The 22,943-nt window shown below is 41.5% G+C and overlaps 1 protein-coding gene across 1 annotated transcript; it reads left to right on the top strand.

The window, feature by feature from the left end:
* The first annotated feature begins 1,012 nt into the window (after positions 1-1,012).
* On the top strand, positions 1,013-5,890 carry hspa5 (heat shock protein 5). Its single transcript, XM_067249829.1, has 9 exons — positions 1,013-1,145; positions 1,595-1,735; positions 2,909-3,140; positions 3,254-3,391; positions 3,483-3,595; positions 3,682-4,072; positions 4,194-4,431; positions 4,644-4,811; positions 4,929-5,890. The coding sequence occupies exons 2-9, from the start codon at positions 1,623-1,625 to the stop codon at positions 5,489-5,491; spliced, it is 1,956 nt and encodes a 651-aa protein (XP_067105930.1). The 5' UTR covers positions 1,013-1,145; positions 1,595-1,622; the 3' UTR covers positions 5,492-5,890.
* The last annotated feature ends 17,053 nt before the right edge of the window (positions 5,891-22,943 follow it).

Genomic DNA, 22,943 nt, shown 5'->3' with positions numbered 1-22,943 from the left:
ATATCATCTGTTCTGGACGAGCAGTACGCCAAGGTACAAATGCAAAATATGTTAGTTAGCTTGACAAACAAGAGAGTACATTGTTCTACACTTGTGGCTCAGGTGAATGAGAGCTGTGTGTCTGCGTTCTATAAGTCATCTAGTGTGCAAAATTTCATGTAGACTTCATTTTATTTTTCAATTGAAGTGTCAAGTTCAAGTTCCATTGTTTTATTATCAGATGCAAAGAAAAACACAAGGTCAGACTGGGCACTGAAATTCTTAGGACAAGACAACGCAAAGCAACCTGGCATAACATAACATATAAGTACTCAGTACTATGATAAGCTAAAATATAAAAAACCTCCTAAATATACAAAATAATATACAATATACACTACAGTATACTAAACCTGTAATACACATAATAACCCATACTAACTCAAGTCAAGTGGGGTACAATTAGTGCATTATTGATGATAGTGCAACCAGTAACTGACAGTGACAGTGTGTAAAGTGGCTAATGAGAAAGTGTTGAGAGTGTATCAATGTCCATATCACTGTTGTTATAATTGATGAGAGATTTAAATCAATGCATCTTATTGAATATGTATTTGTTATAAACTTGACCTATGGAATGAGGTGGCCTTGCAGCAAAAGGCCACTGGGCTGGGTTTGCTGTCTTTCTCCTCTTTCTTTCTCTTTCCTTTCCTTCAGGATGTAGTTCATGTTATGCTGGTAGAGTATAAACATAAAATGCGAACGCTGCTACAAGCAAACAAACACACACGCACAAACTCACACACACACACAATCAGATGTATATTGTCTGTTCATTTTCTTTCAATAGGTTTTGATTGAAAAACTTTCTTTCAATGGCTCTGGTCATGACGTTTACTTGGCCAAACGTGTGCAAATCAGCGCTGGCCAGCATGTCTGCTGGCACCAATTAAATCCTTCCAACAAACTGCCGCTTGACCAATAGTAAGGCTCCACGATGGGGAAGAAGTGACGGCTTATATACGGCGCACACCGTTCATTCAAGATCATTTTACAGATTTGCAAATTCCGGAAAGACGTCTCTCTTTTGACATTTTACAGTAAAACACCAACCGTGAAACGAAGTAGGAAGTGGGATACAATCTCCAATAAGATTGTCCATAAAGGTATGTGACATAACTCTAATGTAATAGTTTTCTCAGCTGGATTTTTTCCCCCAGCTACAGTAGGCTACTTAGTGTAGATAAGCTAGGTAGTTGTACTCTACTATTACAGGCTATTTTGCTTGGTACAATAGTCTTCTGTAGTCAAATACGGAGTACCGGCTTGCAACATTTGCTAGCTAGTTGGCTAGCGTAATAAGTACATTTAACGTGGTCTAGGGTTACAGAGTTTACCTATGTAATGTCTGAGCTTGACTTGCACCAGTGTAATGCTAAATGAATGCACGCATGTTAGCTTGCTAGTTAGCTAGTCCCACCGTCTCCACCCATTGGGTTTCTTTGACGTTGGTCTAACCAGGACTAGTGAGGGGGCGGACTGTTTGGCTAATTGAATTAGCCACTATAGTGTAAGATTCATTAAAAACAATTTGTTGTTTCCTAAATCATAACAGATTTGCTGTGTTGAGTGTAGAGTTGAACATGAGGCTACTGTGCGTGGTACTTTTGGTTACCGGCACTGCGTTTGCCGACGACGACAAGAGGGAAAGCGTTGGGACAGTGGTAGGAATCGACCTCGGCACTACTTATTCCTGGTAAGCATCTATTACCGGCCTATTCAATTACTTTGAATAGGGCCTTACATTTTTTTTTTTTATAAAATAAGTATTTCTGTGTTTGAAAACACTTATGAACTAGTGTATGGGCTGTCCTATTAATACAATTTTTATTTTTAATTATTACATTTTTCATCTTGTAGTCAAACTATGTACACACCCATAACTTTGAAGAGAGAATAATAACGTATTTATTTTAAATGAGAACACAAGGATAATGCTTTTAACAGTCCATAAATTCAGTTAAATTTCTTGCCTGTCTGTTTGTGCAGTAATTTGCTTTTTTTAAATATGTAACAATGAAATATGAAATGAAGTCTCACTACTGCACCTAATTGGCATTTATTAAACTTAAACAACATTTCTGTCAGAAATGACACTTTTTGGATTGTACAAGAGCTGAACAAGACATGATTCCACGTTGTAATACTTGGGCTCGACTGTCGTGTTAAATTTACCGGCTACGTCAGTGTACTTGTAACTGGACATTCAATTATGATTTGGATACAGGGCTTGAAATTCAGGCATTCAAACTCCTCACCTTTAGGTGAAACTCACCTTTTTGAAACCAAACGGTGGGGAGGGGGGGGTCGTGGCCAACACAGCATTTTACCTGTGCTTCGCAACTTTATATCTGGCTCTGGAACCCATCGTCACTCCTAATGCCTAAACCTCACAGCCAATCAGAGGCAGAGTGGGGAGAGGTTTTCAAAAGTCTGCAACACTAAGCAGTCCGTCGACAAGTGAACTGAACCGAACTGAAGTTGAACACTGCCGAACTGCAGAACAAAATGCAGGTCGGAAAACAAGCTTAAGGTTTTGCTCTCAGTGCACCAGATTGATCCGTTTAACTTTAAAATGTAATACATTTCCTTCCGGGGAAGCATGCCCCGGACCCCCCTAGTGGTTCGGGGGTTCGACATATCCTTCTCACCTTTTTTACCCCTGACCTGTTTGCATGCCTGGAAATTGCAACCGTTTTGGTTGCATATGCTACCGAAATTGTCTGTGCAACCTCAAAATATATTTTGGAGCATTTGTGCGAGTGCAAATAATCGTTATGGTGCAACCTTTAAATAGCATATATAACAGTACATTTATTAGTATTTTTCTGGTGGTTATTACATTTAGTTTTGTGCCCCTTTTTTTCAGTGTTGGAGTTTTCAAGAATGGTCGTGTTGAGATCATTGCGAACGATCAGGGAAACCGTATCACCCCATCCTATGTGGCTTTCACAGCCGAGGGCGAGCGTCTGATCGGTGATGCTGCCAAGAACCAGCTGACCTCCAATCCTGAAAACACAGTCTTTGATGCTAAAAGGCTTATTGGTCGTGCATGGGCTGACTCTTCTGTTCAACAGGACCTCAAGTTCCTGCCCTTCAAGGTGCACCTTAAAAACATGTTTCACAGCAGTAGGAAATGATTGACGTCCCTCATAAGTAGTCCATGGAATGGTTTCTTATGGTGAATGGTTATTAACTCATTCAATGTTTCTAGATTATTGAGAAGAAGACAAAACCCCATATTCAGGTGGACATCGGTGGTGGTCAGATGAAGACGTTTGCTCCTGAGGAAATCTCAGCTATGGTGCTCACCAAAATGAAGGAAACTGCCGAGGCCTACCTGGGAAAGAAGGTATCACAAGTTTAAACCTTTTTAATATATAACTGAGAGACTAAACATTTGTTCCCAATGTCTTGATGTCACACCCGGTTTTGTTTTCCAGGTTACCCATGCTGTAGTGACTGTCCCTGCCTATTTCAATGATGCCCAGCGTCAAGCCACCAAGGATGCTGGCGTCATTGCAGGTCTGAACGTGATGAGAATCATCAATGAGCCGTAAGTTTAAGTTCAATAAATGGTCTGCATTCATGACAGGGTTAGAACCTACCAATGATTTGATCATTTACTCCTGTTTGCCTTAGAACTGCTGCTGCCATTGCCTATGGTCTGGACAAGAAGGATGGCGAGAAAAACATCCTTGTCTTTGATCTTGGTGGCGGCACTTTTGATGTGTCCCTCCTGACCATTGACAATGGCGTGTTTGAGGTTGTAGCCACCAATGGAGACACTCACCTGGGAGGTGAAGACTTTGACCAGCGTGTCATGGAGCACTTCATCAAGCTTTACAAGAAGAAGACTGGCAAGGATGTGCGCAAAGACAATCGTGCTGTGCAGAAACTGCGACGTGAGGTAGAAAAGGCCAAGAGAGGCCTATCTGCCCAGCATCAGGCCCGCATTGAGATTGAGTCCTTCTTTGAGGGAGAAGATTTCTCTGAGTCTCTGACTCGTGCCAAGTTTGAAGAGCTCAACATGGTATGTTAGTCTTCAAGAATCATCAAAATGCATTACGTAAAAGCCGCAATTACACTTACACTTCTCAATTGATGACCTGAATCAACTGCACCTCATTGAATAGCTTTTTCTCATCATCCAGGACCTGTTCCGTTCCACCATGAAGCCTGTCCAGAAGGTGCTGGAAGACTCTGACCTTAAGAAGCCTGACATTGATGAGATTGTTCTAGTTGGAGGTTCTACTCGTATCCCAAAGATTCAGCAGCTGGTGAAGGAGTTCTTCAATGGCAAGGAGCCCTCCAGGGGCATCAACCCTGACGAGGCTGTGGCCTATGGAGCCGCTGTACAGGCGGGTGTCCTATCTGGAGAGGAGGATACAGGTAGCCCAAAGAAACCATGTTTGGATGGTTATCAATGGTTAAAAAACCTGTTTACTAGACAATGCTAGGTTAAAGGTTGTACCTGCAGTGTAGCGAGAATTAACATTTATATGTTACTTGAACTCTGACTGCAAGACATAAGTAGTTTTAAATTAAAAGGAAACACGTTTTCCCTTTTCAGAAATATGCTAACTTGAGGTGTCTTTGTGTAGGTGACCTGGTTCTTCTGGATGTGTGCCCTCTGACCTTGGGTATTGAGACTGTTGGAGGAGTCATGACCAAGTTGATCCCAAGGAACACTGTGGTGCCCACCAAGAAATCTCAGATTTTTTCCACTGCCTCTGACAACCAGCCCACTGTCACCATCAAAGTCTATGAAGGTAAGCTTTAACCACTTATAATATTATTTTAATACTATTTAACAAAATTATGCAGGGCATCAGTGGTGAGTTAGTGATGTTTTTCACAACTATGCCTTGTAATACTTTCTTGTTCAGGTGAGCGTCCTCTGACAAAAGATAACCATCTGCTTGGTACTTTTGACCTGACTGGAATTCCCCCTGCCCCACGTGGAGTGCCCCAAATCGAAGTCACCTTTGAGATAGACGTTAATGGCATCTTGCGCGTGACTGCCGAGGACAAGGGCACAGGCAACAAGAACAAGATTACTATCACCAACGATCAAAACCGCTTGACACCGGAGGACATTGAGCGCATGGTCAATGATGCTGAGCGCTTTGCTGATGAAGACAAGAAGCTGAAGGATCGCATTGATGCCCGTAATGAGCTGGAGAGCTACGCCTATTCTCTGAAGAATCAGATTGGCGACAAGGAGAAGCTGGGTGGCAAGTTGTCTGACGACGATAAAGAGACTATTGAAAAGGCTGTGGAGGAGAAGATTGAGTGGATGGAGTCCCACCAAGATGCTGAGCTAGAGGACTTCCAGGCTAAGAAGAAAGAGTTGGAGGAGGTGGTCCAGCCTATTATCAGTAAGCTGTATGGAAGTGCTGGTGGACCTCCACCTGAGGGAGAAGCGCAGGATGAGAAAGACGAGTTGTAAGGTAGTCAGGAAGGGTGAATAATTAAATGCACATCTCTGTTCCTGTTGGCCATTGCCTCTCTGGTAGCGGCACAGATGTACATATTGGACATAAAGAGTGGAACGGGTTGGCGAGTTGACAAACGCAACCTGTTTGAGTCTTGCCAGAAGATTAACCATGAAGTGTGTGTATTTGACAGATTTATTTTCTCTTCGTTGTGAGGCGGAGATGTCAGCCCATATACAAGGCTCCATACTGCTGTTCTTAAGCAGTCCAAAATGTTTTCTAGTGGGGTGGTGTTCTACATAGGCGGGGATGTTGGGGTGATGTTAAATGCTCAAATTATTTATTGAATCTGATCATTGTAGAAAAGCCTTTCTACTGTAAAGACATTGAAATAAATGTTTGATAAAACACAATTTTGCTTACATATTTGATAAACAATCATTTTTTTATTCCGAATTGGTTTTATCCATTCTTTAATGCAGATGACAATTCAAGATGCTTTTCTTTTGGTAGGACTTTCATTTTCAACATTTCAGGCAAATCATACCATTTGTAAAGCTCTCATGGTTAGGAGAGCAGTATTACAACAGTCACTGCATATGACACCCTGGGTGTCCATACCAGTGAACACATGGGCCATATGGACAGTGTCTGGTTCTGCCAAACTCTGAGCCTGGCCAACATCTCTACTTTGGCCTTCAGTTTCCAGGGTACCATGCACATGAAGTGGTCAAGCCTGTTGTGTGGAAGGTCGCTCTTGAATTTCATGAGAATCCATTGCCTCTGATTTCAAAAGGAGAGTTTGCAAGCATTACTTTGTCATGTTGGGAGTGGGACTGAAGGGCATGCTTGTCATTTAATGTCAATGAACAGCATTCATTTAGAATAGATGTTTATGTAGCAGTCAAACCGGTGCATGGCATTGCTTGCCCCCTCTGATGTCTTTCCTCCAAAAATGTAGATGTTCCTCTCCAGGGCTACAAGAGTTGGGCAGCCACTCCTGGAGGTCTCCATTTGCCAGTAGCTTTTCCCATTTCGTCCTAACTGCATGAAGAAATCATGCCTTTTTAACTTTCCTTGTAATCTTCAAAAGGGATTGCACAAAATTAACCTCAAATCTTGTTTCTTGAGGACTAAACTACGTTAGAAGCCTTACATGGTCTTAGTGTTGTAAGTGTATATTAGTGGTGTCCAGTGAATACATTTCACTTTAGAACATCTTTTGCCATGCCTCAATCGATGCCGTTTGGAACCCACTGCTACCACTACATGTCCATGCCTGTGTGGGACACCTGTGTAGGGGGTTTCATATTTTCCAAACAACCAAAACTATTCCCCTATTTAACCCTTGTGTTATCTTCGGGTCATTCTGACCCATCAGTCATTGTGACCTACCGTCATATTGCGACGGCTTTACCTCATACAAAAACAGTGAAGCATTTTCTTTTAACCGTCGGGCTGTCTCAGACCCCCCACATTGCGAAGGTTACATTTAGTCATTTAGCAGACGCTCTTATCCAGAGCGACTTACAGTAAGTACAGGGACATTCCCCCGTGGCAAGTAGGGTGAAGTGCCTTGCCCAAGGACACAACGTCATTTTGCACAGCCGGGAATTGAACTGGCAACCTTCAGATTACTAGCCCGATTTCTTAACCGCTCAGCCACATGACTTCCGACTCCGGTTAAAAGAAAATGCTTTTTATTTGTTTTTGTAATGGGTAAACACAACGATGGTTCATTGTGAACCTTGGGGGTCGTGTGACCCGAAGGCAGCACAAGGGTTAAGGCATCCCTAGCTGTCTGCTTTATTTCACTGTTGCAGTCAACAGATAATTGATTGGCTACATATTGAAACATTCAATAAGTACTCATCAAGCCACCAAGTTCTGTGAAAGATTCATTGTAAAAAGTTATGCACAGTTGTGCATCTGTTTTGGTTTTTGAATGCATGCACTTTATGCTGAGGCTATTGTACACACATACATCTCCACTGAGCCATGCATAAGCCTGATAGTATAGAAGTGTAGGCTATATGATCTTGATGATGGCAACTTTGCGATTGTTTGGTCGGAGGGGGGGGGGGGAGCCTAGAGCCTTGTTGACCAGGGCACAGAAAATTGTTAATCCGGCCCTGCAGGGCCCCGTTCGTCGTAAGGGTTGAAGCTAAGTTAATCAATTGTCCCTTTAGCCCGTTAACATTAGCGAGATGAGTGAGAACAGCAAATATCGGTTCGTCAACGGCTGATCCGCATCCAAATCATGTGGTTAATTTCAATCAGGCTAAATTTATCAGGGAAATTGCAGGTGCACGTCCTACTTCAAAAGGCAGGAAAAGTCGATCACCAAAACCGTGATTTTTTAACGGTATGATGGCGGAAAAGACGAAAGAGAGAGCGGTGATAGGCTATTGTCGCCATCCGAGCAAACTATTATAATGAGTCTCTAAGAAGACAATAAGCATATTATCATGGCTAAGTCAAACACCGCCACCGCTGCCAGAGCAAGACAAGCAGCTTGGCAAAAAATTGCCGATAAGCTAAATGCCAAAGTTTTGTGAATGTATAGGCTCATCTTAAGTGCCTCATTACCCCAATCAATCAGATCACATTTCTTTAAATGTGCCTGCTGGTATAGACTTAATGGAAATTAATAATCGAATGAGATCTTGCTAGCGAAAATAATGATCTCAACTCTTTCAGAATAAGTAGGCTAGATAAAAACAAGGCCAACGAGTATCTAATTGATACGAATTCATAGACAATTATGAGGATATGTGTAGGCTACTGCGCTTATATCATGTACTATATATGTGTATATGCATGTAGGCCTATGTGTAAATCCCTCTTTGATTTCATTGACTGGGACATGGCCAGGGAATATGATGAATTGATTCATCAGCTGGTTAAGCGCCAAGTACACTTTTCTTACAGCAACGCATGCTGCGGCTTTGCCAATGTTTTCTGCATCGCCTATACTGTATAAAAATGTAGCCTATAGCCTACCTGACGCAAAAAACCTCAAGGCTATGCAGTCTGAAGAACAGTTAAAGTTTCAAGTAGCTTTATTGTCAATTTCTTCACATGTCAAGACTTAAAAAGGAATCGATATGACGTTTCCCACTCTCCCACAGTGAAACATATAAAAAGCACAGGCACAACAGATATGACAAGACATTTCGTAAAACATATTCACATACAGCAGCATAACCTCATAATAAAGCATAAAGCTTGCTGCGGCGTGTGATATTTGCAATGTACGGCCCGAGAAGGTCTTGCAAATAAATGAGTCCTTGTCGGCTGAATCGATATCGCTCAAACAAGAACTCATCCGTGTGAAATAAAGGATCTTGGCAATCGCGAAGAACTCTATTGGTATGGAAAGCTAATCGAACTAGAATATAGCTCCTTGGTCAACTGCGTCTCTCAAAAAGGGAGCTGCCATGTTATTTTCCGGGGGTGTGGCAAGCTTATCCAGCTACACTTACGTTAGCCTGCTCTGGAGCAGGTTAGTGCTAATTGATATGTTACTATGGTGATTTATCGAAAGTTGTTTCCACGAACCAAAAAGAGGGGCGTTTTTTATTTTAGCCTGAAAATTAGCTCGCTAAACTGCTTAGCGAGCTACGACGAATACCCCCCAGGGCTCTAGTCTAAGATCAAATGGTCGTATTTGGCATTGTTACTGACAATGATCGATTCCAGCAAACTTCTTTTGAATTAGCCATTTCCCCCTAAATAAATGTCAAGCTTATTTACGTTTATTGGTGGCATATTTTCAGTTAGCAGATGGTACTGTACTGTTTCAATCGATATTCTATATCTCTGCCGGTGACAACGTTGTTACAATAGCTTGTTTCAAGGGGGTTCAGCTTGTTTCAAAGGTGTTTCTTAATGAATGAATGCAATATCAGTGGGATAAATGCTTGAAAATATCACTACTCTAGAAGGGAAACACTTACGGTGACGTTTAAGTCATATAGGTTAGGTTCATTCTATATAACATTGTCATTTAGCAGACGCCCGTATCCAGAGCGACTTACAGCAAAGTACAGGGACATGCTATACTTCACTTTTTGTATTTTGAATTGTATATGAGCAGCAACAAATGTAGGCTATGCTTTTCAATCTATGCAATCTTCATAAAAAATAGGTACGCATTTTTATATAAAATATACAGAAATATCAGTTGTAAAAATCACAGTTAATAAACGGACCCATCTGTAACCGATACAAGCAACCACACCCTACAATTTCCCCATAAATTGTACCCTCTCTAGTTAACGCTGATTTGCAAGAACAGCTAGATAGCGAAAACACCTAGACTGTAAACTAGTTTAGCTAACGCAAGAGTATAGGTAGAATGTGTGTGATGATTTAGCCTAGTTTATTGGCAATGGGGCTAACGTTATTTCATGTTCCTGACTGTTTCATTCAAATAAATAACCCGTGTTTTCATGTAAATCTACAATTCAAGATGCATCTTTGTCCAGATCTATTTTTCAGCAAGATAGCTAGAGCTTACTGAAGCCGAGTTGAATCACGATAGTTTGTTTGCTAAGCTGTAGTGCTAACGTTACTCACGTAAGGCGATCCTGTTTGCTTCGACAACAGAAGTGGAAACAACTAACGTAATCATTTCAAATGATGTCTAGTCAATCTGTTGAAAATAGTGTTGTGTAGACACAATAGATTTATTTGTACGTTTTTATTTCAAGTCTCCACCTTCATGTTTCATTGAGTGTTTGTAGTTTTGCGTCTTTGCTCCCCAGCTTCACTTATTTGTTTACAGCCACATTTTTTCATTGAGATTTGCATAGGAAAGAGGTGTCAATGGATTTTGAGGTTCACTGTATGTTCATTTTACCCACCGAACTGTCGTTATTCAACTATGACAAGGTAAAATCGGTTTTGCAATCAATCACCCCTTTAACTTAAAACCAGAGAACATTTTAAAAATGCAAAAATGTGAAATTATCACCAGCCATGAAGCAGCCAATTAGTGTGTATTGAGTAAAAGTAAACCATTGGCTACACTGTTGCATGTAAAGTCAAGATCATGTTTATTGTATCACAATTCACCATTTGATGTTGATCACATCACTACTATATATCCTCATTATTTTACAAACAAATGGACCTTACAACTGGCCTCCCTTAAAGACTGAACTCATGACTACACAATTATGAGGCCTAATGACCTATCTTTACTTTTAAAACATATATTAATTCCAGTAACCATTCCAACCAATAACCAATTCCAGCAGTAACAATTAACACACTAGAATTCATATACACATATAATATCAATTCATATACACATATGAATTATTTTCTCACATTAAACACTGAACTCATGAAGAAACAAACAATTCAATTATTAGGCCTAATGACCTATCATAGCTTTTAAAACTTCTCACATCAACACATACAGTTAATTATGTTCTCCATAGAAGATTACTCAGTGGCCTTCCTTCTATACTTCAAATATGCAAACTGGTGCACAATATCTTCAAAATACATTCCCTCAACAACTTAATTTTCTATGGACAGTAAAGAAATAGCAGAAAGTCTTGCCTGTGTCATAGTGGTTCTTAATGCAATTTTTTACTCGTTTTAAAACAGAAAACTACCTATCACCCTCACAATTTGAGACGGGCAGAGTTAAAAACATTTTAAGTGCAACATATATATTTGGGAATGTTGTTTTAAGGCCATTAGTTTCAAGAATCTGCAACATTTTAACAGGGGATGTCTCACTCAACACAAAGTGTGTGAACTGCATGAGCTCGTCTGCTAGGGACGAGGCTGTCAGCCTATAGCAGCTTGTTCGCGTACATCACGCTCATCATAGTCCCTGTCAAATAAAACGCCAAAGAGCTCACACACATCTGTGTAGGCACTGATCCGTTTTGATAGGCAAGAAGTGAGTTTGTCAATAATCACATATGTTTCCACTTTGAATCTTAGACTGCCATTAGTAAAGACGACCTCCTCATCGTTGTCACTCTCGTCAGCAAAGCTCTTTCTTTTTCTCTTACGTGAAATGTCATACTGATAGTCCTGTGTAGCACTAACAGATCGTGCGGATTCTTCCAGCTCTGCAAACTGGTCTCGTAACTTGCCAACATAGGAGAGCAGTGACTGTAAAAGCCGCACAGCAGTTGCTAAATGTATGTCTCTAGTTTGAAGTTTGTCACTGGTTGCTTTAAATCTGCCTAGTATTAGGTCCCACAACATGGTCATCATAACACTTTCAAGTGTATCAAGTTTTGCAACCAACGCAGAAGCCTCACGTTTGCATCGTTCTTTTTCGTCACTGTCCGAGGCTATTTTGGCAAATGAATCTCGAATTGCCCTGTAATTTCTGCATAGAGTTTTCGTTTAGTCTGCTTTACAGCTCCACCTCGTAGCACAGAGGGATTTTAATGTATGGCCAATGCTAAAGTCGCTGTTTTTGAAAAGTCTATTCCAGCGATGAGTTGAAGCACTGCAAAATGTATAAAGAGACTGTAGAAGTTTAAAAAAAGAAATTACATCTGCACAACAGTCTTCAATGGTATTAACACCAACAAGGTTTAAGGAGTGGGCGGCACATGGTGTATAGTGGATTAGAGGGTTTACTTTTTTTTTACTGAGCTTGGAGTCCGTTATACTTGCCAGACATGTTGCTAGCATTATCATAACTTTGACCACGACAGTTCGCCATGTCCAGGCCAAGGTTTTGCACCATGCTAATGACAGATTCCGCTAAACTAAGGCCTGTGTGGCTGTGGATGGGCTCAAATCCTATGAACATTTCAACTACTTTCCCACTTGCATTAACAAGTCGGAATACAAATGTCAGCTGATCCACATGCGAAAGATCTGTGGTGGAATCGACGATAACAGAGACATATTTTGCCTGCTTAATTTCTTCTGCAATGACTTGTTTTGTTTTGTCACCCATTAATGCAATAAATTCATCACACACAGTGGAAGAGATGTATGAGGGCTTGCCTTTCCCCTTTTTGCCATGCTTTACAAGGTGTTCTTTAAAAAATTGATCGAAATGTGCAATGACCTCCAATATCCCAAGATAATTCCCATTATGCACTGAGCCCAACAGTTCGTTGTCCCCTCTGAAAGCTAACCCCCTACAGTAGCTGCCAAAAAACTTGAAAGTATCCACACGCCTGAGTACCCCTGTCCAGTACCGTTGTTCTGCCTCACATTGTCGGACAAGTGCAGCAAACTTTTTTCATGGACCCTGATCCTCTCCGAGTGTTTCCAATCGCTAAATCCACTGATGAAGGCATGTTGTTGGGTTTGGTGTGACAGGAGTTTGCAGGCATGACAATAAACAGAGCCAGTAGATGGTGAATAAAGCAGCCATTCCCTCGGGACGACTTCGTTGTTTTGAGAGAACGGGTTCGACACCCAAGCCCAGACTCCCTCTCTGATGCTGGGTACCTGCTAGCCCGGTTGTGGAAGGCAGCGGGCCCCTCTGTGGATGGCCTCCTCCCTCAGCGTCTCTGTCAGGGGTCCCCATAGTGCCGGATCTGACAGGAGTGTGAAGGTGCTGCGGGGGCTGGAGCTACCTGCTGTCTCAGCTCCTTCAGTTGGGCTTGCATCATGTTCGTTGTGATGATGTGGAGGCTGTTCATCCTTGTCGTCCTCTTGCTCTTGGCTCAGTTGGCTGTTGTCCAATGTCTTACTGCTAGCTTCCACACTGGTGGTAGCATCACTGCTAGCACCACTAACTTTAACGTTAGCTGTTTCCACAGCCACAACAGGTGAAGGAGGGATTTCACCGTTCCATCGCCTTTTCTAAGAGGGCACTGATTTTGAGTTAAAAAAAAAATCTATTTTTGGTATATGTTTCAAATTGTTGACTAATTTCAATTCATTTTTTCTTTTCAATTTTCTTTTAGCACTCCCGCTTAACTGTTTCTCCATCTTGCTACACTGCTTCTCCCGCTTCAAGTCACATGACTCTCGCTCACAGTGTTCGCGGCGTAGAGCTGACAAGCCGCAAGCGGCATTTGTGCAGGCAGCTACTAAAACTACACAATCACTGTTTTTGATCTGATTTAACATAATATTTTGATCGAACGAGTTGCAATAAAGTGCTCACATTAAGGAAAGGAAAGACTGCGTTCATAACGTGATATAGGCCTAACATTTTGTCCAGGGCCCCTTAAATGTCATGTGCCCCTGGGCAAGTGCCCAGTTGCCCTAATGGTTAATCCGGCCTTGGAGCCCTGCACGGTGGAGAAGCAAGCCCCCACCCCTTGCCCCTCGGCTTGAAGCAACGGCCCCGGTGGATGTAGGTGGTATTGCATTTCTTGTTAGACTTCCGGCTCTTCCGGTCGTTTTTATTCTATTAACTCCAGTCAACATTTACAAAACTATCTCCCCCAATAATTTTTGTTCGATTCTCGAACCTGGCTAATACTACTAGCTTTTTCATAGAATAATTTTTCCTGATTTTTGCTAAGTTTGAAACCAATCCGAAATGGGTAAAGTAGCACCCCATTTATTTGCTTACGTCAATAAAAGTTGCCTGAAAATGTGCTCGCGGATACTAACAGGGCACGAGCACAAAAGTTCACATTGGCCGATAGCCGATTTACCTGGAGCTGAAAGAAATGGCTTGAGTTGCCTGCCCTGTTGAAGCAAGTTTAGCAAATGGTTGTCACACATACATGAAATGATGTTAATATAGTTTATTCCTGTTATTTTAAAACAGATTTGATTTTTCGTAAAAACGTTCATGACATGATGGCAAATATTATATTATGTTAAGCGTGAGCATAGATTGTTGACATGTCTATCTGGAGCAAAGACGAAGATTACTATTAACTGATAACCACAATAGGAAATTATATATATTTAAATAATATTAGTCTTGCCTTCAGAACTTTTTGTTAAACACACATTATTCTTTTTTTGATCGTGTCATCAAGCCAGACTGCTTTTGTGGGACAATGAAGGTCCTCAGTGACTCTGTTTCACCCCCACTTATATCTGATGGAAACGTCTTGTATATAGTTCTGTTAATATGCTCCTTTCGAAGGCACGTTCAATAAAGTAGACTATATTTTAGACACACTTTTCAATTTATTACATTATTACCAAGTCTTGTTAGATCATGTTACATCCCTTAATAGGCGTTTGGTTTTGTAGGTTGAACATATAAAACACAGGCCACATTTCTACACTGATGTTAAATTGAAGGCAGTGTGAAATTCGTGGCATTTTGTTTGAATATAAAGTCGACAGTAAGCTATGGTAAGTGCATTATGGAAGATTTCTGTTACAAAATTAACTATTAAGCTTTCTTTGCCTGGCGAGAACAACGACGGAGCTAAGTGTTCATGTTAACAGTTTATTTAATCCGATACAATGCGTTGGAAATCATACTCATATCACAAAGAAAAAAAGCAACATATGTGAGTGAGTTCCATCTAGAATAGCCCTATATTTAGCCCTATAGCCTATTTCTAAAAAACAAGTGAAAGGAATACTATACAGTGACAGCATACATTTCCGTAAAGTTTGCATCATGTCTCTGATTCTTATCAGACTTGTACCCCATTCTGCCACTGCAATGCCTTAGCTCACACGCTCGCAACCATATAAATCTATGCTCGCGACTGGTTGTCGCGAAGTATGACGTGTACAGCTAGTTGCAAGCGTGCACGAGGTCTCGGAGCTAGGGAAAAAAAGAGCCACTGTTTAAAGCTAGACCGGAAGAGTCGGAAGTGGAAAGATGGCGCGGTCCAGTTTCGTGCTCTCACTTGTCTCACTGCGCCACTGAGCACTTTTCATAGAAATGAATGGGGACGCTATGGAAGAAATTGGGATTTCCTGTGTGCTTACATTATTCACTAATCAATAGAACTAGTCATTGGAAACTAGTTAGTACGTTCTCATGTAAGCTTGCTATTAATAAGAGTATATGGTGACACCAGGCTTAGGCACCAGTGTAAAGCAGAACCCGTGACGCGCAAAACTAAGAGGTAAGGGGATCCTTTTCCAAAACCCCATTCACGGACTGCTTTATGCTTGGTGCGCCTGCTGTCCCTCTGTGATGCTGGTAACGTAAACAATTTAAGAACCTTTTATTGTGACGTTCAGTTGGGAGCCTGGTCTAAGCAGACCAGCGTCTGCTAGGCCTCAACAGGAGGAAGATAATATTAGAATCTTGGTTTAGTAAATTTGGGTCATTATTTGACTTGCTATCTTTACTTTGTCTAGGTCAGAGTTGGCGAACTCTGATAGCGTACAAGAACTCTGGTCGCATTAAGTTTTTAAACAAATATGTAAAACAATCTGTATTCTTGATCTGAGGCAAAGGATTTGTTAACAGAGAATACGGCCCATACTCTTGACCTGGGGAAAGGATCTGTTAACAGAGTGTATGGTTTTATATATACAGACTCGGGATGAACCAAATGTATGTTACTTTTAAGATGCATGTTTAAAGTTGTTTTTCTCTTTTAAACAGAGATCTTATTGGGATTTTTATTTTTGTTTGAATTGTAACTGTATTAAGTTTTGTTTTGAGTTTTTGTTAAGACCAAGCACAGTAGGTGGGCGGTCATAATGTAATTTTTTTAAACAAGTTAGGGATACTTTGACAATGTAAAGGGGCAGTTGGGTTTTTACTGACAAACTTTGCATTAAATGATCAGCGAGGGACACAATCAAATACTGAGGGAAAGATAAACTTAAAAAAGTTAGTTGCCCAGCTAACACAGTTACGTTGCCCTTACGTTGCCGCAACGTCACTTGATGACCAAACATACGCTGCCGCAACGTCTTTGGCGACGTTGCGGGACCGTGCATCTGTGGGACGCCAGAACATAATCGCAACGTAATCTTTTGACGTTGCCAGTCCGTAACCGCGACGTCGTGGCGTTTTTTTCCGACGTTGCCAGTCTGTAACCGCGACCTCCTAGCAACGTCATTTTCCGACGTTGCCAGTCCGTAACCGCGACCTCCTAGCAACGTACTTTTGTGACGTTGCCAGTCCGTTACTGCAACGTTAACTAAGTAACCTATATTTCTCAATTCTACTGCTTATATTGGGGCGGTTCATATGCAGACCTCATTTGCCCAAAATGCTACTTGTTCTTGTATAATAGGCTACATGGTAGCCAACTTTAGGAGGACTATGTTTGTGTAATGTGTAGCCTAACTCCAGCTAATCATAAACAAGGCAGCATTTCCATGTAACATTGTCATTTTATTTCAAACAAAGTGCCAAACAGTGAATTAAAATCTTCTGCCAGTCCCCGCTACAGGTCATGTCTGTTGGCCCTGACAATGAAGCACAAAATAGGTTAGTGTTCTATCAACATAATTGCACGTGTAAAAAGGTGCTATACAAGTCATAAAAAAATCACATCTAAAATAATATACATCATCAAAAAAATGTGTTTCTAGATTTTTGTCACATAGCCATGTGAAAGGTTGGATATGGAAGCTGCAATCATGATTCATTCACCTGGCTTATTTTGAATGGGCTGCCGGGGTGTGTTTGAGTGTCTCCTCTATGAGGAGCTCCACAGCTTTCTCCCAGTCCCGTCTTCCACTTCATCACAGCGTCTGGAAGTGGAAGATGGACTAGAAGTCATGAACTTATTGTCAGCACCAATGTGAACGTTGAACGCTGTGTGTAAGCCATAGTTCATGGCATTTCCAAACACTTACCACTCTCTTTCGCAACTCCAGCACCTTAAGGCGCTCCTCAAGGTCTTGGAGTTCAGCCTGTGTTTGGGCCACCTGTAGGTCCATCACTGGCACCTCTTCAGTGTGTCTGCCCTGTAGTCGCCTGAATAGGAGAGCCTCTCACTGGTTCTCTTCCAATGTCTCCATCTTCCGAAGCATAACCTGTAATGTGTCTGTCATTAAAGACAAGTAAAACAAGTTTACAAGAGTTAGCATGATTGGCATACACTGTGGTTCTTCTATATTAGCTGTAACATTGATGTAAGTAACAAATGTTACCTTGAATGGTTGTATACAAAGCATGTATTTTTTTGAGTGTCTTATATTTGCACTTGCCTGGCTGCCAGCTGGCTCCACCAGACCAGAGTTGACATCTAGGGGTATGGAATCTGGTGATGCAAAAGTTTTAAGTCATGCTTTTGCTTCAAAACATAGCCTTTAGGGTTGCCATGGCTCATACAATTATTGTCACTGTTTTAAACGGTCATTCATTACTTTACCATAATTTCCCAGGGACACAGTGCTAGGCCGTGTGACGGTGGTAGGATAATCTGTACAGAAATGAAAGTGGAATGTAGTTTATGTACATAGTTTTAGCATATTGATATTAAAGGAGTAGCATTGCACATATGTGATCGTTCGAAAGCAGGGCCCCACATCGTAGCATCGGAGCCTACTAATTGTATATTTACAATTAGTAGGCTAACAAGTAACACTAGCAGGTAGTAGCATTGCTACGAGTATTATGCTAGGTAACGGAAGCTAATTAAAGCTACCTAGCTGCCGTTTTGGAAAAATAACTGGTGGAAGCGTCAGAAATATTTAGAACTCACGCATCTAAAGGTTAAAATGAATAAACTTATCCAAAAACAGATGTCATGTACAAATTGGAAAAATTAGTGACATAATACTTTTATAGATTGAAGGATTCAAAATCTTTGTGTCTATTCCAATATGTAATGATGGTATTCTATGACACAAATCTGTGTTCTAGAAAGAGTGGTCTGGAGTCGCAGAGGTCCGATAATATCAGCTTTAATGCAGCAGTTAGAAATCAACACGTCCAGAGCTCTGGGGTTGTCTAAGTTTCCCTACCCGCAACAGAGTTTGGGTTGGTTCACGAAGTCCAACTGGCTATCTGTCCCTCCCCAGCATATAATATACAGTGCAATTAAAACAGAAAGATGAAAAGAGGGTTGAGCTTGTTCTCTCGTGCATCAGGGAGTTGTTCTTGCCTCCGCGTCCCACCTGCTCGGGTGCCATCTCCACCCAGATTCAAGGTTGTTTCTGAAAATGAAGAGATAGAGACACAAAGAACAGCCTGCTTCCCACACCCAGTGTGAGACCCAATGTTTAAGCCTGAGCACACTTCTAAGTTCATAACTTTAATAAGCACAATGCATAACTTTAATAAGCACAATATATTCTTTAATCCCTCTTTTGATCTCTGAAAACACCAGAGATCAATCAACATAGCCCGGACCAACCACCGCCTCCTCGTCCTGGTCAGCCAGCCCCAGCAACGGCATTTGGAACCCCTTCGTCGGGTTCTCCTCAGTCGAGACAATGATCCTGTTACACAGGGACCTGATACATGGGATACAGCAACAATCATGTTGATATTGATATAGCACACTCTTAAGTAAAATAGCGGAAACCTTCTTAGTCCAGTACAATTCTAGTGTGGTCAAGCAGTATCACTCTTGACCTAGTCGTAACCCTCTTTTCCGGACTCTCACATTCGTAGCAATAGCAAAAGATTCACTGGCCCTTCTCCACCAACTCCTGCAATGTACGACTGGATTCTGGAGCAGCACAACACATGCTCCAGTGGTACCACGTACTTCCTTTCCCCAGCACCCTTAGGGCGTGGAAGGTTCTCTCGATGACCTTGAATGGTCCTGTCCATAAATGTACAACAGGCTTTCCCGAACATCTGATGATGTATTGGGGCAGGTGGGACAGGGTCTTCAAGGGGAAGGGGTAGATCATCCAGTGAGAAAGGGGGGGGGACATGGTCTCCAGGGGAATGGGGCCTTAGAACAGGGGTTAGGTAGTCAGACCCGCCGGTCTGACTCGTCCTGAAGCAGAAAAGAGTTACAGTCCCAGCATCACCTTATCTCCCATGATCAAGCAGTAACTGAGTCAAATGAGATGCGAACAGTCGAACACCAATGATTAAACACAGATATTGAAATCAAGAACCCATTTAAGGATTTAAAGTGGATATTTTTAAAGTTCAAATAAATCCCTCCTTTCACACACTTTTAGGGTGTGACAACAAACACAAATTTAAAAATATCCCATTACTGATTACACAATGTTGGCATACAAATCAACAATAATGATGAGACTATGCAGCGTTATGGCCTAGTGGTGAGGACACACTGGACACAGTGGGAAAACCCTAATGATGTTATAGGGAAAAACCCACCGTCACTCCAGAGTGGACATTCGACATCAATGTATCCACGGCAGACCTGGACATACTCACAGGCCCCCTTCACCACATACATACAACTTCAGCCAAGCTTTTAGAATTGTAATAAAATAAACTACATTCGAAACAAATAGAAAAACCAGAAATTAGACTGGATATTTTAAAGTTTTCATAAGATCCCTCCTTTCATTGATAACTTTAATCTCCTCGTTTGACTCCTCCACTCTTTGGTTTACTGCTTCACCTGGAACAGAATTTAGCAGAAGACATCTCTTTTCTAGTTAGCATTTTTTATACAATTGGTTAACCATTTGATTCGCCTCTTCATCATGCTATGTGAAAGGTTTAAGTTGTGGTATTACATATGATCTCCAATAAATCAATTCAAATGGTGTTATGCATCTGGTATAGGACTGGGAAAGACTTAAATTCACATAGTAAACATACTGTATCTATAATTACCAGGCAGTATTGACCCTTCAGTTTTCTTATTGTTGAGCAAACACATCTAATAAGACCATACATCATCATTTGATAGTCAACTCCTATTAGTCATGCCTAGAAATGACAATCTGTTTATTTGTTCCCTTCTTTAGAAAATCAACTGTTAGTCTAATTTCTTTCACTCCAAAAAACCTTTTCTGTCTTTTAAAACAGTTAAGTTTAAGACCAATATTGTTTTAGATTCTCTATTTTACCAAATCACAGCTCTTTTTATCAAAGATATGATCAAAGAAATTTTCATTATGCCAAACCAGAATCCGTATGCTTCTTAAATGAAATATAAACCAAATCATGTTCTTAATGTAGCTATTAACCAAACATTTTTCCCAACTATATTTTCTATAAAGGTCAGATAGGTAGAACTTCATAACTCGTTTTGCTGCAGTTCAAAACGAGCCAATTAGCTCAAACCATCATAACCACAATTTATCAGACTTGATGAGTCTTCCCAAATTATTTCAGAACTGAATGTTATAATAACCCTCTTAATAATACAACATTATCACAGCCTAACTGTTTATCCCAAACAGTATGCCAGGCTCTGATAAAACTCTCAAATAAAACTTAAAACCAAATTATGATTAAACTCCAAATAAAAGTACATTTAGTTATTTTCTCTTTCTCATTTTTAACCAAATTACATCTAATACCTTTATCAAAACTCTTAAAAACCCTAGATTTTACTATTTTGACTTAAAATGTTATCCCATATACCTTCAAAGTATATTCATAGTTTCCTCTTCAAAACATCAGTGTTTAAACCAATCATCTCTTCACATCCACAAAACGTTCTTGTTTTATTTCATAACCTTCCATGATCCTCTCTAAACCAATCCTTTATGTAACTTTCAATTGCTTCCTCATAATTTTTCACATACATTTCCTCAAACCATTCTTTGACCAACACAGCTGTTTAGCGTTTACCGTCTATTCACTTAATTTTGCTCTAGTATAACTCTTCCAATTGTATTAGAACCAATTTATAAACCAGGGGTATAACCCTCTGGGATAACCTTTGTAAGATCTCAACGTAACTGACTCTTTTAGCCCCCACCTTTCTCCAACTCTCCTCGGGATTTCTTTAACTTCTTGGTCAAAGGAAAAAACACACCACACTCCTCTCTATTTTTATTAAACTCAATCTGACTCCACACAAATAGACAGTGTTCAGGGATTCTAACCCTTGGAGAGGACTCTAACCTCCCTCTGGACAAAGACAACGAGTTCAGGGACTCTAACCCCTGGAGAGGACTCTAACCTCCCCTTGGACAAAGACAACGAGTTTAGGGACTCTAACCCCTGGAGAGGACTCTAACCTCCCCTTGGACAAGACAACGAATTTAGGGACTCTAACCCCTGGAGAGGACTCTAACCTCCCCTTGGACAAGACAACGAGTTTAGGGACTCTAACCCCTGGAGAGGACTCTAACCTCCCCTTGGACAAAGACAACGAGTTTAGGGACTCTAACCCCTGGAGAGGACTCTAACCTCCACTTGGACAAGGACAACGAGTTTAGGGACTCTAACCCCTGGAGAGGACTCTAACCTCCCCTCGGACAAAGACAACGAGTTTAGGGACTCTAACCCCTGGAGAGGACTCTAACCTCCCCTCGGACAAAGACAACGAGTTTAGGGACTCTAACCCCTGGAGAGGACTCTAACCTCCCCTTGGACAAAGACAACGAGTTTAGGGACTCTAACCCCTGGAGAGGACTCTAACCTCCCCTTGGACAAAGACAACGAGTTTAGGGACTCTAACCCCTGGAGAGGACTCTAACCTCCCCTTGGACAAAGACAGCGAGTTTAGGGACTCTAACCCCTGGAGAGGACTCTAACCTCCCCTTGGACAAAGACAACGAGTTTAGGGACTCTAACCCCTGGAGAGGACTCTAACCTCCCCTTGGACAAGACAACGAGTTTAGGGACTCTAACCCCTGGAGAGGACTCTAACCTCCCCTTGGACAAAGACAACGAGTTTAGGGACTCTAACCCCTGGAGAGGACTCTAACCTCCCCTTGGACAAAGACAATGAGTTTAGGGACTCTAACCCCTGGAGAGGACTCTAACCTCCCCTTGGACAAAGACAACGAGTTTAGGGACTCTAACCCCTGGAGAGGACTCTAACCTCCCCTTGGACAAAGACAACGAGTTTAGGGACTCTAACCCCTGGAGAGGACTCTAACCTCCCCTTGGACAAGGACAACGAGTTTAGGGACTCTAACCCCTGGAGAGGACTCTAACTCCTGGAGAGGACTCTAACGAGTAAACACGGTTGATTTCCCACCACTGTCGGTCTGATTATGTACGATGAAACATAGTAATCGTCTAAATTTGGTTCTCAGTTCCGAGTAGTACTTTGAATTAACAGGTGTCTGCTTACCTTTTTTTATGTTGAGGCCTCTGACGATTACGTCTGTCTCCTCGCACCGGTGTATGGGTCTCTCCCCCGATCCGTCGGTCGGGCCGGAACCCTCTGGACTCCCTCTTTTCAGCGTCGGGGTCACCAGTTGAAGGATTCAAAATCTTTGTGTCTATTCCAATATGTAATGATGGTATTCTATGACACAAATCTGTGTTCTAGAAAGAGTGGTCTGGAGTCGCAGAGGTCCGATAATATCACCTTTAATGCAGCAGTTAGAAATCAACACGTCCAGAGCTCTGGGGTTGTCTAAGTTTCCCTACCCGCAACAGAGTTTGGGTTGGTTCACGAAGTCCAACTGGCTATCTGTCCCTCCCCAGCATATAATATACAGTGCAATTAAAACAGAAAGGTGAAAAGAGGGTTGAGCTTGTTCTCTCGTGCATCA

Source organism: Osmerus mordax, chromosome 14 (assembly GCF_038355195.1).
Source record: "Osmerus mordax isolate fOsmMor3 chromosome 14, fOsmMor3.pri, whole genome shotgun sequence".
Classification (NCBI taxonomy): domain Eukaryota; kingdom Metazoa; phylum Chordata; class Actinopteri; order Osmeriformes; family Osmeridae; genus Osmerus; species Osmerus mordax.
Note: the sequence above shows the minus strand (reverse complement) of the source record. Positions and strands in the feature narration are given on the sequence as shown.